We start from the raw sequence: 18,486 nt of genomic DNA on the forward strand, positions 1-18,486 counted from the left end.
AATGCCTCAAATCCCATACGCTTACTACACTGTCAGGTACTGCAGTTCAGCACTTCCTCCTTTCTATTACATTCTACAAACCCAGGCAACAAGACATGGTGGAGGCTGGAGAAAAGTTACACACTTGATTATAGATAACAAGTTTTATTATAATTAGTGCCACACAAAAACAAACAGAATGCAGCTTTGCAAGCTATACAACCTAATAATGATAGATGTGCAGTTTCAGGTGGTGTATAAATTTGTGGTTACACTCGATTCCCTTCTTAGCTAATTCATTGTCAGCATAGGGCCAAGTAGCATGGCCGCCAAAAGATGGTCTTCTCAGGACTGAAAATGGCAAAGGGAGGGTTTCTTTGTTACTCCTATTTTTATCTTCCTTAATGTACCTCCTAGACAAACAGAACACCTTCATCCCAATCCTATTCAACCACAACTCGATTCTCCAACGACCAGTTGAATAAGCCGACTCTCTACATTTACATTTCTTTTTTCAACACAGCCCCATTCCATCTCTAGCCAGATTACTCTCTCATTTCAGAATAACTGGCCAGTTTTACAGATTTACTTGTCCCTTCCTGGGAATGTTGACCCATAGAATGTCCTGCACTGAGTTAAAACAAAGCATCCTTGTAAAACTAATTATAAGTAGACTGAAAAATGCTTTCGGCCTCCCTACCACAAATTACATTCACAAATGTAATACTTAACCAGAAGTTCAGTAATAATACTCCTAAGACGTTGGGATGTTTACAATGACTTTCTTTAAGTCACTAATTAATTCTCAAATGACAATTTACAATTTTTTAAATATTAAATATGAATCTACATTATTAAATATTGCAGAGATTTTGTAATTATGCCGTGGAACAGAAGCTTTTGAAGGTTGATTTTTAATAAATTTTCAAAACTTTTCTGTAAACATGCTGTCACTTTGTCATTATAGGTTACTGATATAGATTATGGATATAGTTTAGATGAATGTGCAAAAATTCCCAATCTATCCATTTCAAATTAAATCTACAATGAAATAAAGTGTGCAGATACTTTCTGAATCTACTGCATATGCACATTCCAACGCAAGTTTGAATACCCCTTGTCAAATTTAATATTTTGTAAATAGTAAAATAAATAAATAAATACAACTTCAATAACAAATAAACAATAATCAACTTTCAATGCCCTGCCACCTAGTACCACCTTACCTGTAAAACGGCAGGCTTGACCTTAGCAATGCTGATAATGTCATCAATCTGGCGGCTGTTGAAATTTGACAGACCAATATCTCTCACAAGTCCCTTTTCAACAAGCTTCTCCATAGCCTTCCAGGTCTCTTTATAATCAGTAAAATCATAAATTACTGAACCATCCTCGCTCTTTGGGAAGAAGACATCCCCTCGCCTTTAACACAATAAAAATATAGAAATATTTTAATCATGTCTCATTTCATTAATAAAAAAGAAAAACACTGCAGAACTTCCAAAAAAGGAGGAGAACATCGTACATTTGTAGATTTTATAAATTAGCATTTTGTGCAAACGTGTGTTTGTATGTCATGGTCTAGAAATATAGACAAAACTCCAGATGTGATCTCACTATCAAATTACAGAGAACATAATAAACAATATTAACATTTTCATCTGCCATTTATTTTGGAAATTATTTCAACATAGCATAAATATGTACATTTCTTGTTATTGCTTTAAACTGGGGCGGCACAGTGGCGCAGTGGTAGCGCTGCTGCCTCGCAGTTAGGAGACCCAGGTTCGCTTCCTCCGGTTTCCTCCAAACAGTCCAAAAACATGCAGGTTTAGGTGGATTGGCGATCCTAAATTGTCCCTAGTGTGTGCTTGGTGTGTGTGTGTGTGCCCTGCCTGGGATTTGTTTCCTGCCTTGCACCCTGTGTTGGCTGGGACCCTGTAGTTAGGATATAGCGGGTTGGATAATGGATGGATGCTTTAAATTGTAGACAGTGGTGGCCAGGGAGTATATTGTCCAAAACAATTTCATCAGTTAAAATGAATACTGTAAGATCACTGAAATCTGCAATGGGCATGCATGATGCCACAACCTGATCAGCACTCCTGTCATCTACCCATACATTTAATAAAAAATAAAATACATACATAATTAGGCAGGTGCTCCAACTATAATCCAAAACAGGCCTAATTAGAGTTAGCCCTCCAACTGCCTAAGAAAATAATTATAATATCAAAAGAGTTATTACAGTTTACAAGATGTTTCTATCTTCTTCATGGAAGAAAAAAAGAGTAAAGCACCTGCAAAGAGATTAGAAAGAAACAAGAAATTCCTGTAACATTAAACTATGGAATCAGCCAATTCCATGGCTCTGACTCTTCTCGCAACTATAATGTGCCCCAAGATTGGAACTCTGTAACTAGATAGATAGATAGATAGATAGATAGATAGATAGATAGATAGATAGATAGATAGATAGATAGATAGATAGATAGATAGATAGATAGATAGATAGATAGATAGATAGATAGATAGATAGATAGATAGATAGATAGATAGATAGATAGATAGATAGATAGATAGATAGATAGATAGATAGATAGATAGATAGATAGATAATCTTTTTTTATTGTTGGTTAAGGCAGGGTGGTGTATTGGTTAGCACTGCTATCTCACAGCTCATATCACATTTTTGCTCACAATAATCGGTCCACATAGTTAGCTGATGCTTCCCTAGCCCCTGGGGTCAATTAAAACACCATTGCACCATTCTAATCCACTCAAATCTAGTTCAGTCCCTCCATTCCTTTGAACTTGATGCATTTCACAGAGCTCTGCAGAGTTCCCAAACATTTCAGAAATGTTGCCAAACTCACTGCATACTAAAAACTCTGTAGGGTTCACTTGTTCACTCCATGCTAACATATTGATCCATTTTCTAGATTTTGTTATTTGAATTTTTGTCTGGAGGCAGCAAGAGGCAATCCCAATAGAAACAGATACAGGAGATAGGATAATTCAATTACGTATCTCTTCACTTTACGAAGTGTTATATCCAATACATAGTCCCATGTTTGAGACGGGTTGTACTTGGGCAATTCTTGATCAACAAAAAATGTGTATTAGCCATTTATGTATACACTGCAATGAATATTACAAGGAAGTTGTTCTCTCTTATTTTGCTTTTAAAGAACACAGCAACATGCCAGATATTTACAGCACGTCCTGTGGTTCATTTCATGTCATTTAATTATACTGGATAATTTTGCTCAGCAGGTTCTGCTACACCTGCAGAGACTACCACCCATGAGTAACAAGGTATGTAATATGCACACCATGGTTCCTGTTTACAAATATTTTGGAAAATGTAATTAACATCAGCTTCCATGTTTTTGAACAGTTCACTGAAGGCGCTTTTACACTTGCACTCTAATCTGGACTGAAGTACATTTTTCCCAACCAGACTGCTAATCTGTCTACTGTAAATGCACCAACACAAGTTTAAAGAAGATCTGTCTGTGTTGGAGTCATCCCAATATGGGATGACAGACACACTGTGATGGTGTGATTTGGTCTGGAGATTACATAATATATATAATCTCACAATTTAAGACCAGACTGGTATTGCTCTTTTCCATTACAGTATAGCACACTAGAGACCTACAGGGATACACAGTGCATAAAAAAGTATTCACTATCGTACGTTTTTGCATTGTATTTTTATAATCAGAAGTCAAGCAAAATGACACCTTTTATGGACTAACTTAACAGATTACAATATGCAAGCTTTCAAGGCAGCTAAGGTCCCTTATTCAGGCAAAATGTAATCAGGGGTGTATCAGTCACCTCACCTGATTATTATTTGTAGCTTGGTGCCCTCTGAGGCAATGAAATTCAGCAACTGCAGTTGTCAAATCGGACTTACACCCTAACTAGAAATCTTGTTGTGTCATGCTGTGTGATGCAAGCTCTGCTTAGAAATGTCACAAAACAGATAAAACTTATAATAATATTATAATATAAAGGAAAGGGTAAGTGCTAATGAAGGAAGTGAAAACCAATGATGACAAAATTCCCTACCAGCATGAATGCTTCACTTACATACAGTGGGTATAGAAAAGAATTACCACCCTACCACCACCACTACATCAAACTATTAACATTTTGTTGCTTTACAGCCCAAAATGCAGACACACAAAAAAATTCTCCAGCTGTACTTCCTCAATGCAACTTATAACAGCCAAGTGAAAGATATAATAGCAACAGTTTAGAAAAAAAAATAAAAAACAGAATCACTGAGATGATTAAAGAATCACTGCCCCCATAAAATACTTGTAAACTCAGTCAGGTGTAACTAATCATGTTCTCCATTGCACACCAAGCTAATTGGCTTCCACTGGCAATCAACTGTAATCATTCTGATTTGTTCAGCTATTCCTAGAGCATTCCAGTGAATGCAAACACTTAACTATGGGTGGCAAGGCAGTGTCAAAAGATTTCAGGGATACAGTTGTGCACAGGCAGAAGATGCATACAAAAAAAAATCACAAAGGCTTCATCAATCCATAGGAGCACAGTGAATTCCACAATCAAGAAGCGGAAATCTCCCCTAGACCTACAGTAAAGCTTGCAGGTGGTAGCATCCTGTTGTGGAGGTGTTTCTTTGCAGCAGGTTTGGGGCACTTGTTAAAACAGAAGGAAAATGGATGGAACAAAATACCATCAAACTCTTGAGAAAAACCTTCTGCCCTCTGCCAGAAAGTTGTCAATAGGAAGAAGGTTCACCTTACAATATGACAATGACCTCAAGCCCACAGCAAAGTTGACCACACAGTGGCTGAAAGAGAAAAAGGTGAATGTCCTTGTGTTGCCCAGTCAGAGACCAGATTTAAACCCTATCAAAAATCTGTGGAATGACATGAAGACTGCAGTCCACCAAAGGTCACCATCCAGTTTGAATGAGCTTAAACAGTTCTGTAAAGAAAAGTGGGCAAATATGAACAGTAGAGGAGAATTTCAAGAGACTCATGGCTGTAATAAAAGCAAAAGGGGGTTCCACAAAGTACTGACACATGCGGGCGATCCTTTAACTATCTCAGTGATTCTGTTTTTTTTTTTGTTTTTTTTCCTGAATTGTGGCTATTACATCTTTCATTTGGCTGTTATAAGTTGCAGAGTAAATACAGCTGTATTTTTGTGTGTCTTCATTTTAGGCTGCAAGACAACAAAATGTGAATATTTTGAAGGAGGGATTCTTTTTTATAACCACTGTAAATAGCTGATCTTCCGTGAAAAATTATCATACTCTACTGATGAAGCTCTAGAAAGTAAAGATATTTTATGACAGGGATCAGGAAATGAGATACCATTAAGAGTTTATGCCAAGGCCGTTACCAAAATATGTTAACCAGTCTTTCATCAAATTCAAAACTTAAGGCAAAGTCAACTGTCTTGAAGAAAAAAAGCAAAGTTCACTTTCAGTCTCATCACAGAAAAAAATGAAAACTGCAACATTCAGTTGCAACAAATTATGCAAGATATGACTTGATAGACCTGGCTGAGTTATCACGCAACTGGCATGCACCAAGAATTTTTCTGGATGTGCCATCTAAGAGGTAACTCAAATAGATTTTTTTAAGATGAAAAAATGTTTTTATTGTGAGTTTTGCTCCACAACAAAATCCATTTAATTAATATGTTAAAATAGCACCCACATTTTACATTTGCATCTGGAACAAATTTACTTATTTTCACCATAGTAGTCAACAAGTTAATTATTCATTCAAGGTAAACCTACAATAAATTAAAAATAACTGCTGATTATAGAATACACAATTCAATCTCAATTTAATCAAACAAAAACTAATGGAAGAACATGGAACACAGATCTTACAAAAATTAATTGACAATAATGGCAGAATATTTAAACTCAAAATGTATGTTGTGGTGTATGGCCAGCTGTTTATCCCGGCCAATACCCTCAAGCCGCCAGGTGGAGCCCTCCCTGCAGTATGGAGGTTCCCCGAAGACCAGCAGGGCATCATGGACATTGCAGTTTTTATACGCAACCCTGCTGGATACCGTGGGGGCCACTAGGAGACGCTGTAGGGAGGAACAACGGGTATTTTCCTTATGCCCCAGAAGCACACATGGACAAGGGGAATGATGTGCTTCCGGGGTGAAGAAAAGGAGTTTTTACCTGACCTGGAAGTGATACAAGATCACATGGACTGGGGATTGAGAACACTTCCAGGTCAGGATATATAAAAGGACTGTGGGAGCTCCCAGACGGCGATCTGAGCTGGGTGAAAGGGTGGCAACGCATCTGGGAGTGGAGGATTGTATTATTGTTATTGGTGATTTGTGTATGAGAATAGTGGAGGAGAGGGTGCTTTGTGCACTGTGGCAATTTAATAAAGTCAACATTTGGACTTTTACCTGGTGTCTGGAGTCGTGGACAGGGGTTCAAGGGAGCGAGAGCGCCCCCTATCTGTCACAATGTCTACTCATCAAATGCATCCAGTATGTATTTTTCTGGCATATATATTAAAAATTGGGACTGTATTCTGTTCTTTTTATTAAAGGGTCCAACCCACTATGAACAAGCTAGATTTAAAATGAGAAAAGGCATCTTTTAGCACAATTAATTACTTAGTGATTTTATCATCATTTGTTAAAAAATGTACTTTTAGAAGAATTATATAAGAAGATTTTATGATTTAGCTGTCTTTCTTGCTGGTCACCTTCTCGTTCAAATAATAAATAATAAAACCCTTATACTTATTCTGTGGTGTGGGACCACTCCTATACAGATTAGAGAAAATATATTCAAGCAGAGAAACAGAAAAACATGTAGGCAGCTCAAAAGTGACTTAATTATATAACTCCAACTATATGTTAGTTATAACATACTGAAAGGCGTATGGCCAGTGAATGAGGTACAGGTCTAAATAATCCAACTGCAGGTCTTTCAGAGTCTTCAGAAGAGCAGGTTCCACATCTTCTGGATGGTGATGGGTGTTCCATAACTTGGAAGTCACAAACACATCTTCCCGCTTAATTGCCTGGGGAACAAGAAAAAAAATCTACTAAGACCTCAAAAATAAACACAATTTCTCTTTCTTTCTTTCTTTCTTTCTTTCTGTCCACACTGCTACCTTTTTATTTACAGTTTTTCTCAATTTGCTTTGGTGCATTTCTTGACACATAATTTACGTTTGCACAACAGTATGTGCACTTCTCAGAACAATATGTGCAAACATCAAAACACAGTGTATTACCTGCAAAAGCAAGTAACTTTCTCAAAATACTTAGTCTATGCCCCCAAAGAAAATATTTGTGCCAGTGAAACTCTCAGTACCATCAGAATTACAAATCCTTGCACCACTCCCTATGAACAAGAAGGTCAAAATGTGTGAACATGTTTTCAATATAATTGTTTGATCTGTATTGAAAATGTTGACAAGGATTTTGGTAATACTGTCTGAAAATCCATAAGTCAACATATTTTCTGTGTGGTATAACAATTTCTATACTACAAAGTTTCAAATTACTGTGTTTACTGTTCATGGATTGATTGCAAGAGACTGGATATACTGTAAGTAGGATTTTTGAGATATTCTTTGAAAAAGCACAAGTGACTAACATTTTTTCAATGTCTTCAGTTTCAACGCTATAGTAAAACATAGTAGAAGTAGTTTTGGTAAGTTACAAAGTACAAACAGTACTGAGGGGATTGATTGCCAGAGACTGGATAAAATACAGTATTTTCTATACTGTTCTTTACTGTATTGTACAGATATTTGCCACAGTAACATAGTTATAAAGAAAAGAATGCCATTTACAGCAGCAAATTGCATAAAGGAAAAAGTGCAAATGAACAGAGGAAACACTCCATAGAACACGGTAATGTGAGCATAGCCATACGTTTTTTACACATCCTGACGCTCTTGTCTGTTAGGCCACAGATTTTTATCCACATCACAGTGGATATTCACTCTAGCAATACAGCGTGGAAAATACCTTCTTGGATGACGGATCCATCCTCTGCAGAAGTTCATATTTATCTGTTCACATGTTGCATTCATAGCATCCAACAAGCTCAACTGGGTATTCAATTGGATTAAGGAAGGGGAGAATAGGGTGGGAGAAATTCCATGATCATCTTGTCATGATTAGTAAACCACTCTCTGATGGTATGTGAGCAATGGAAACTCACATTATCCCAAATGATCACATATTTTGGGAGATCATTCTAGATTAGACCCCTCTCGTATTCAGGTATAAGATCTTTGTACAGGATGTCTAAAAAGATGTTGTGTGTTGTACTGGCCTACAAGGTGAATATGAGTATGCACACCGTTGTCAGAGATGGCTGCAGATATGGTGATATTTCCACACTGCTGGCCTGGAATATCAACAGTAGCTCTGTGACCAATGAGATTGCTTCCACACCTTCTGCCTTTAGCCAGATTGAAGCTGGCCTGATCAACATATATGAAATTATGAAGTGATTCCATCAAGTCCAGATCCATTATACGCTATACACCAACAGGAAAAAAAAACATAATTATAGTACATACTGTACTGTAAAATGTTATTTTGTTTACAGTATTTTGGACAACATATTTCATCAAATTCATGCAGACCTGTTCAGATTTTACTTAGTTTAGTGTACTATGCAGAAATAAATAAAGTTGTACTGTTTACTGTAACTTACAGTAAGCAAAAAAATATGGTGGCCCTTATTTCATCAGGAACAACCCTCTGTACGCGGCCTCCTCTTCCTTCCTCTACCTATATTTTGTCTCCTTACTCTTCCACCCTGCATTCTAACTTGTCTTCTTCCAGGCTGTTGTGCCTGTTCAATAGCTTGTGGTTGGTCCATTATCATGTAGGATATATATACACACACACACACACACACACACACACACACACACACACACACACACACACAGTGGAACCTCGGTTTGCGAGCATAATTCGTTCGGGAAACATGCTCGCAGTCCAAAGCACTTGTATATCAAAGTGAATTTCCCCATAAAAAAAAAATGGAAACTCAAATGATTCGTTCCACAACCCAAAACTATTCATATAATAATGATTAATACAAACTATAAAGTAAAAATACATAAAACAAATTAACCTGCAATTTACCTTTGAAAAGAATCATGGCTGGTGTGAGTTTCTAAACTCTTGTGGGATTCCACCCAACGGGACGACATGCAAAAGAGTGTCCCAAAGCAATCGCAGTCTCCCAGCGCTGTAGCAGTTCGCCGTAAAAGCGTATCCAAAAAGATCATGGACATGCTATATGCGCCTGCCGTCAATGGGTGATACAAGGAACATTATAAATATGCAGGGCACACTACTGCTTGGCAAAGACCCTGTCTGACTGCTGTGTCTGTGCATAGGAGAGTGGCAGATCCTGCTACAATAAATAACTGCGCTGTTGCTGTTTCAAACTGAATAAAGCTGGTGTTGTAAAAGTACTGAGATTCAGCTTCGTGTTTTGGGGCGCAAGATGGGGACTCGCACTTCACAGCATGCACGCACACACACACACAGTCACAATGCTGTAGTAAACAGTATACCCTCTTACGGATATTGACTTTATAAATGAGGCACGCAGACTCAGATAAAGAATAGGAAACGATTGCCCACAAGAGGAGAGAGAGAGAGAGAGAGACAGACACATAACGCGTGCATGCGCGAGAGAAAGAGAAGAACCATCAGCTCAGTTGTGATCACATGACGCTCAGCAGACAAAGTGTATCCATACTACTCGTATTGCAAGACCTCGCTCGTTTATCAAGTCAAAATTTATTAAAAATTTTAGTTTGTCTTGCAAAACACTCATAAACCAAGTTACTCGCAAACCGAGGTTCCACTGTGTGTATATATATATATATATATATATATATATATATATATATATATATATATATATATATATATATGCTACAGTAAAATTGAAGGTTCATGGAATTCACCTCTGAACAATTGTAGAAAATTGGTTGATCATTGTTTCAGCTAATGCCTGAGACCAATTACTCAATACTGTTATAAATTTCAGATATGCCAAATAAATAAATACATATGCTAGACAGATTATGACAACTAGTTCATCATTTTACACAGAATAACTAAAGCAATGAACTAATGAGTAGATGTTTTGAGTGGAAGGACTAATTAACAGAGAACAACCATAACGCATTTTGACTGAGTTGACAAAAGCAAATGAGAACATAAAAAACAGCAGACAACTGTACACAATCAATTGCATGGATGTACAAAGCATTTGCTATTTGTTCAAAACAATGGGAATTTGCTGTTATGATGTGCACAGCTAATAAGTAGATATGGAGTTCGAACAAGTAGTTTTGAGAATTTCAATTCTGATCTGATAAATGCACCAAAGGGTTTGAGAAAAACTGTAAAAATGAGAACAATCTCTATACACACTAGCGCTTTCACATTGTTCACAAAAGTATCACCACCCATACTAAATTGTGAATTGTGCAATGGTGAATACAAATAACAAAAAATTGTTTTGTTTCAACAGAGGATGAGGTGGATTTGTTAATGAGAGCAGTGCTAGTAAATGATTTGCCTTTTGCACATATATGCAGCATTCACACTGTACAAAACACAATTCAGATACATACAGGTAAGCAACACAGCAAGTGCCATTGAAAGAAAATTTTCTATGACTGCAATGTTGGAATATGGATTTCTTCATGAGCGGTGACCAATTAGGGAATGAGACATTGTAATGAGTTGGATCCAGTCAGGAAGAGCTATGAAATAGGAACAAACCAATCACAGCAAGGTTAGAGTATACATTTTCATTCATTCACATATGGGTTTAGAGATGTTTTCAAATGTCTTAGTTTTTGGGGTTAAAAACAACAGGTTTGTGTAGAAAAAAGTGAAAATGGTGACTCATGACTGCGTTTTTAAATGGAAACATAGTGGTGTGGAAATAGCCTTGTAAAGTGTTAAAATGCTGTTTGAGGTTTGCTAATTGTTAATGAAATCTCATTAATGCACATCCATAGAATTGAAAGGTGCCAGATTGATATTAATGGTTGTTATGTGTTATGCCCAACCGAAGAGGGGTTGAGAGCAGTGTAAACGATCAGAAAATGGATGAGTCAAAATTGTAGTCAATAACAGATGATGATTGAAAATGAAGGTCCAGAACAAACTAAGCATCAAAGCCAAAATGTAATTCAAAATCAAAGTCTATAGGAGAAGCACAGGAGTCTAAATACCAAAGAGTTAACTAGAGATACACACAGAAATTCTTTCTTATCCACTAACTTGGGTGATGACGTGTCCAATACGCTGGCTAATAACGTGTCTTGGGTGTGGCATCAGGAAGTAAAATACCTGATGATATTTCCCCAGAAACCAGCAGCACGGTTCAAAATTGTGGCATACATAACAACAACAACTGCTGTTTTGTAAAACAAGATGTTAAATAAACTTAAAAAAAACACAAAGCATTCAACCAACCCAAAGTGTATTTTATTATTCCAAACAAAATGTAAACCATAAATAAAACTCAGAAAAAAATGTATTCAGGAAAAAAAAATAGTATTCATCCCTAACAATTACAAGATATGCCTTTATTGTTAAGGGTTCATTACACATCTTATGTGAAATACATGGTATGACTTTTTGCTTCATAATTTCACTTTAGTGGTTAGACTGTGTGACAATGTGCTGGGCTGCCAAAATTATGCCATAATTAGTAGGTGGAATAAACTGGATGAAAACCTGCCATGGTACTGCATTTTAAAGAGTACTATGTTAATAGTAACTGACATCTGTTAGGGGGATAGCTGTCTTCTGGATTTAGAGTAGGAAGAGCACAAATGATTGGGCGTGTGAGTCAGTGGCTATTAGCTGACTATATTTCTCAAAAGTTGGGAGTGCCTTGAAAACATTTATTCTGTGGGCACAAAAGTGTTTATAAGACTGCAAGACTACAGTCATGTGAAAACATTAGGACACCCTTTGAAAGCATGTGGTTTTTTGTAACATTTTTAATAAATGGTTATTTCATCTCCGTTTCAACAATACAGAGAGATTAAAGTAATCCAACTAAACAAAGAAAACTGAAGAAAAGTCTTTTCAAGATCTTCTGTAAATGTCATTCTACAAAAATGCCTATTCTAACTGAGGAAAAAGATAGGACACCCTCACATGTATTCCCTCTTAAATTGGCTCAGATCTCACACAGGTATATCACACCAGGTGCACATAATTAGTAGATCGTTACTCTGCATGTTGAATGAGGCTTGCCCTATTTAAACCTCAGACATTTAGTTTGGTGTGCTCCTGACTGTTGAAGTGAGAGTGAGCACCATGGTGAGAACAAAAGAGCTGTCAGAGGACTTCAGAAAAAGATTGTAGCAGCCTATGAGTCTGGGAAGGGATTTAAAAAGATCTCAAAAGATTTTGAAATCAGCCATTCCACTGTCCGGAAGATAGTCTACAAGTGGAGGGCTTTCAAAACAACTGCCAACATGCCCAGGACTGGTCGCCCCAGCAAGTTCACCCCAAGAGCAGACCGCAAGATGCTAAAAGAGGTCTCCAAAAACCCTAAAGTGTCATCTCGAGAACTACAGCAGGCTCTGGCTACTGTTGATGTAGAAGTACATGCCTCTACAATCAGAAAGAGACTGTACAAGTTTAACTTGCATGGGAGGTGTGCAAGGAGGAAACCTTTGCTTTCCAAGAGAAACATCGAGGCCAGACTGACATTTGCCAGAGATAAAGTTGACAAAGACCAGGACTTCTGGAATAATGTTCTTTGGACAGATGAGTCCAAAATTGAATTATTTGGACACAACAGCAGAGGACATGTTTGGCGTAAACCAAACACAGCATTCCAAGAAAAGAACCTCATACCAACTGTGAAGCATGGAGGTGGAAGTGTCATGGTTTGGGGCTGCTTTGCTGCAGCAGGACCTGGTCAGCTCACCATCATAGAATCCACGATGAATTCTACTGTGTATCAGAAGGTGCTTGAAGAACATGTGAGACCATCAGTTAGAAAATTAAAGCTGAAGCGGAACTGGACCATGCAACATGACAATGACCCAAAACATACTAGTAAATCAACCAAAGATTGGCTGAAAAAGAAGAAATGGAGAGTCCTGGAATGGCCAAGTCAAAGTCCAGATTTGAATCCCTTTGAGATGCTGTGGGGTGACTTGAAAAGGGCTGTACGTGCAAGAAACCCCTCAAACATCTCACAGCTGAAAAAGTTCTGCATTGAGGAGTGGGGTAAAATTTCCTCAGACCGATGTCGAAGACTGGTAGATGGCTACAAGAACCGTCTCACTGCAGTTATTTCAGCCAAAGGAGGTAACACTCGCTATTAGGGGCAAGGGTGTCCTATCTTTTTCCTCAGTTAGAATAGGCATTTTTGTAGAATGACATTTACAGAAGATCTTGAAAAGACTTTTCTTCAGTTTTCTTTGTTTAGTTGGATTACTTTAATCTCTCTGTATTGTTGAAACGGAGATGAAATAACCATTTATTAAAAATGTTACAAAAAACCACATGCTTTCAAAGGGTGTCCTAATGTTTTCACATGACTGTATGACCAAGTAACAGTATAGGGTTGTTCATGTAAAAGAAGTTGGGAATGTTTGAAAGACAGGCAGTGCTACTAGCATCAACAAATATACCTGGCTGTTTAGCACAACTTCTAGTTATTGTGTATGTTAGATTGCTGATCTCGTCACTGGTCCATTGGAATTTTCATGACTGAAAATCACTGACCACATCAAATTTTCCAACTGTGTGCTATCTTTCCAGCACAATCATGCTGTACCCCTTTTGTGGCAGCCAATAAAACCTTGCCTGACAGAACAGGTGCTGTATAAAAAGGTTAACAGGTATGGCAAGTTCAGCCGTAATCTCTGCCATTTTTTCTTCTACTTTCCATTCTGTTGTGGCACATAAAACACAAGACATCAAAGAGACAAGCTTCTCTTTGGTTTGTGAGGTCCAAAACACATGTGTTCCTTATTCCCGCTAACTGCATTACAGATTCATTATCCCTAATCTGAAATTCCAAAATCCAAAACTTTTTCAGCACCGACATGATGCCACAAGTGAGCAATTCCACATCAGTTTAGAGTGCAAAGAAGCAATGACACACGATTTATGATCTAACAGGCTGGGTGGAGTTGGGGTTGGTTACCATGAAGCGTTGATTGGCACAAGGAAATAACACAGGATTGATGATTGGGTGTACCCTGTGAAGCATCAAGCACCACCAACGAAAAACAGTCGACAAGCTTTGCCCCACGTGAAGCAACACATTAACTCCTTGTGGTGTTATGGGTCCACAGCTCGTTGAGAAAAGGCCATTCATTTTAAATAAATAATCACCGCACCCGAGGCGGCTTCGTGAGGCGATGTTGTAGCGAGCCGCGGGGCAGTCGTCGATGTGGGCGTTTCTCACCGTGTGCACAGGTGAGGAACTGCCCACATTCGTGATTGCTCCCGTGGCTAATGCTACAGCTGTGATGGCCCCTCACGATATAAAAAAAAAAAGCGCAAGTCGGTTGGGGGGGAGAAAGAAACGTTCGGTGTAAAAAAAAAATGGAGAGAGGAAAAAGGAGATGAGGACGGAGGTTACAGGGAGCGAGGAAGCAGGCGGTGCGTGAGTGTGGTTAGCGCGCAATCGAGCGCTCGTGGGCAGCTGCGAGGAAGCTGGGTGTTAGGCCAACACCCAGACGTTTGAGTTGATGTTGCTCCCGCTGAGTGAGCAGGTAGCGGGAGTGCCTAGAGGAAAGCGACGAGCCGCAGAAGGCCGTGGAAAGGCAGCGGAAGTCGGGAGGCTTGGTGGTGGAGTCCCCAATGTGTGCGTCCTGGCTATTGGGGTAATCAAGTCTCGGGGACTGGGATGAGTGCCATACCGGAGCCAGGGATCGGGAGGTCTCCAGTCTCGCGTGTGTTGTAGGAGGGCAGCTGCAGAGAGTGTCTTGCCTGCTGCTAAGCCCAAACGGGATAAGCAGGTGAGACGCTAACAGAAACGCTAACAAACGATGCACCGGATTTGTTGTTGTTTTTAAAGACTGCTTCCTAGAGAAGATTTTAACCTCTGGTTTTACAGGATTGTGTTTTTTTTCTAGTTGTTTTAACCTCCACGTGTTCTTTTAATGGATTATTTATTTATTGAATGGACTGCACTATTTATGAACACTGTTTATTTTGTTGACTGTTTTTAATAAAAGCACTGTTTTCACTTTTAACCATCCCCTTGCTCAGATGCTCAATTTGCCTCCATTGACTAGCTCACTCGGTAACATTATCGACGGTCAAAGGGAGCGTGGAGCCAGAACCCACATCGTCACACTCCTGCATGGCAGTTCAAAAGTGCTGCACAGCACAGTTAAAATTGCAGATGACGTGTGTTAATGGAATGTCATTGCTTATGGTTAACAAAACCAGTTTCATTCTTATAAGGAACCCTTATGACAATATGAGTTCAGTAAATTGCTCCGATAACAATAGGAAAACTAAATATTGCTGCAAATGGCATTTTTATATTGGCAAAAACGTGTTATATTTTATTTATGTATATCCACACCATGCAAAAACTGAATGTAGTCCCTTATCAGTCAATTAATGACTTCTACCACATTGAGCATGATGGAGTGAAGGCTGAATGAGATATTCTTCACATGTCTGCCAGTTCCCTAAGAAATTACAATAGTTAGTCAATATAAAGCGACGAAAAACCAAAAAAAAAGTTATTCTGTGCAAATATGCAGCACTGGCCCCCTTAAAAGGGAACTAAAAAACAGTCTGTGCATCATATTCATTACTTTTGAGCTTTAATACATTTGTCAGATCAATGCACAATATAAAAACTGCTCAGTGACATGAATTATTATACCCACGAGTCATCATTTAGCTGGCTTGGCAACATTTCGCAGCTTGACCAAGTTGTCCCTAATATATCTCATTATAAATATGTAAATATACCAGAAATCTGAAAATATCCAGAATCCTTCTGGTCCCAAGCATTTCAGTGTTAGGGAAACTCACCTTGTGATATGCATTGCACTTCCAGGTGAAAATTTCATGTACTCAGAGCCTAAGATTAAAAACATATTCAAAACTGTTTGATCTTTTCAGAGCGAGCCATGGAGTAGTTGAAGTGACTCTGTGTATGTCACACTATGCGACTGTCCTTCACGGCGGCATGTCACCAACTGCCTCCAATGTGCTAAGCTTATGTTAATGAAGGCTACGAATGAAAATCATTGAAAAAGTTGTCATATGTGACATGGCCTTAACAGATGCAGGAACACTTTGGACCACCAGAGGGCTCTCTGGAGGAGACGGTTTCAGGACCACTAGAGGGCACTTGAGATCCCAAACATGTTTTCAGGAAAAAATTGGCTTACACAGCTTGGAGTTGGAAAGCAAATTATGGGCAAAGGTTCAACTGAAGTTCTGTTACAAGAGTGTGGAGAAGGTCAGAGAGAGTTTGGGCATGAATACAGGAAATTTTGGGTGCTTGAGACGCTATTGTTTTGATTGGTTAGCAAATGGATGAACTGACTGAATGAGAGTCAAACCTGTTTAGTTAGGCCTAGGCCCTTTTATCTTCTTTTGTAAAGTCTCCATTGCACTTTTTGAATCAAAAAATTATATTTTTGATAGCATTTTGGAACACTTTGATCTGGTCTACAGTGACACATAGAGTTTGAAAATGTTTTTAAAAACAGGTTCCAGCAGATGACAGATTATTCCATTTAACCCATTCATGGTGGATTTACAAATGCAGCTCACCTTGTCGCATCCCAAAAGCTCTTTAAAAGCCTCCCCAATTTCTGTCTCGTTTCCATATACTGCGGCACAGTCGATGTGACGATAACCAACCTCCAGGGCAGAGCGGACGGCCTCTTTTACCTAGCAGTAGGAAAAATAAAAAGAAACCCAATGAAGAGAAAATAAGAACTGATCTCCATATAAGACATAATTATTGATCAAAAGCAGATGGATTGATTTACTATTATCACTACCTATATGTTTACAATCAAATGTGAATGCTGAATTAATCAGACAGTGAATGATACTCTTTTGTCTAGCAGTTTGCTTTTAATATTACATTGTATGGCATGGATTCAGCACATGTCTTTAGGGTCCACTTGTCATTTAATCCTTATGAGTGTCTTTTATTCATTTTTTCATACCTGTGGTAATCCCACAGGTCATGGCTTTATTCTCTGATGTGCAGGACTTATGTTTACTGTTGTTGCTGTGAGGTTTAATTATTCAGTTTTGTACATCACTGCATGCTGCTGACACTTGTCTGCTGTTTCCTGTATTTGTTTGCGTCACTGCATTGGCTAGTAGGACTGTACCTGCTGTGAGGCTCGTGTGTATGCCTGGTGAGCATGATTGTGCGGTTTATGTTGTCATGTTATGGCTTTTTCCTGATCTTTTTGTTGAAATGCAAGATGTTTATATCCTGTTCTTTTCTGTGTTTTTTTTTTTGAGGGTTACTGTTTACGATAATTCTGCTTTTCTTTTGCTTACTAATTACCTTACATTCTGTTTACTTTGTCTCCTTTTAGGTGCACGTGCATATAATGCAACAAGCACCTACTGTGATAGAATTTCTGTCCTTCTCTTTGTCTATCAACATAAAACAGCTTGGCCTTCAGTGGTCTGATTTTGTTAAAATTGTGCACACTTATTCTTTAAAGAAATTTGTTAAGACAATTCAATTTTTGTTCAGCTATCTCTTCAAAAATTTCAAAATCTCCCTTTGATAAGTACTGGCAAATCCTTAAACTTGTCTCTATTAAAATAGAGAAGCATTATGTGCAAATTAACCTATGAAAAACAATAGCTTACTGTTTGAATTTTGTCTTGACAGCAGTTACACCAACTTGTAAATTTTGTACAAATTTCTCTTTTACTCGTTTGCAGCCACTTTTACCATCAATATAATAACAAGAAAAGGGTGCATTCGTATGTGTGCGGGCAACTCATACAGTAGCACCCTTCTCCTGCTGCTTTAAGTAAATCAACAATAAAAGTACAAAAAAAAATTACATCTCTGGAAATGGATGGAAGAAGAAAGCAATTATGTAAGCATATATAAATCTGAACTGACTGAACTAATATTATCTGCAGATTACTATCGTAAAGAATCAATGTTATCAACCTGCAGCTAATTAATTATACGGGAAAGATGCAGCTCCGCTAATTAATATAAACATAGGGCTGGCTTAGAAAGGAGACTGTAGTTGATCTGCAGGCAGAAGATTGGAGTTGCTGGGCCTGCAACAAGGGCCGCATTTAGATGCTCAATTTCTATGGTGCATGAAAATTTTGCCACAAATACTAAGGACAGGGCAGGATTAAAGTTTGTTTAGTGGTAAAACTTACAACCGACTGTGTGTGTTTCATGTCACTCTGTGGTCAGGTACTTTACCACTTCCTCCCCTCTTCCCT

At 38.3% G+C, this 18,486-nt stretch overlaps 1 protein-coding gene across 2 annotated transcripts in view; it reads right to left on the reverse strand.

Moving 5' to 3' along the window:
* The window catches only part of akr1a1b (aldo-keto reductase family 1, member A1b (aldehyde reductase)), a 69,837-nt gene that overhangs the window by 15,856 nt on the left and 35,495 nt on the right, over positions 1-18,486 (reverse strand). For both annotated transcript variants that reach the window (XM_039735122.1, XM_039735123.1), the window contains exons 3-5: positions 16,813-16,932; positions 6,892-7,043; positions 1,206-1,401 (exon numbers count right to left, since the gene is read on the reverse strand). In XM_039735122.1, the coding sequence (XP_039591056.1) occupies positions 1,206-1,401; positions 6,892-7,043; positions 16,813-16,932 (468 nt within the window). The remainder of the gene's footprint in view (positions 1-1,205; positions 1,402-6,891; positions 7,044-16,812; positions 16,933-18,486) is intronic.

Source organism: Polypterus senegalus, chromosome 14 (assembly GCF_016835505.1).
Source record: "Polypterus senegalus isolate Bchr_013 chromosome 14, ASM1683550v1, whole genome shotgun sequence".
In the NCBI taxonomy this organism is placed as follows: domain Eukaryota; kingdom Metazoa; phylum Chordata; class Cladistia; order Polypteriformes; family Polypteridae; genus Polypterus; species Polypterus senegalus.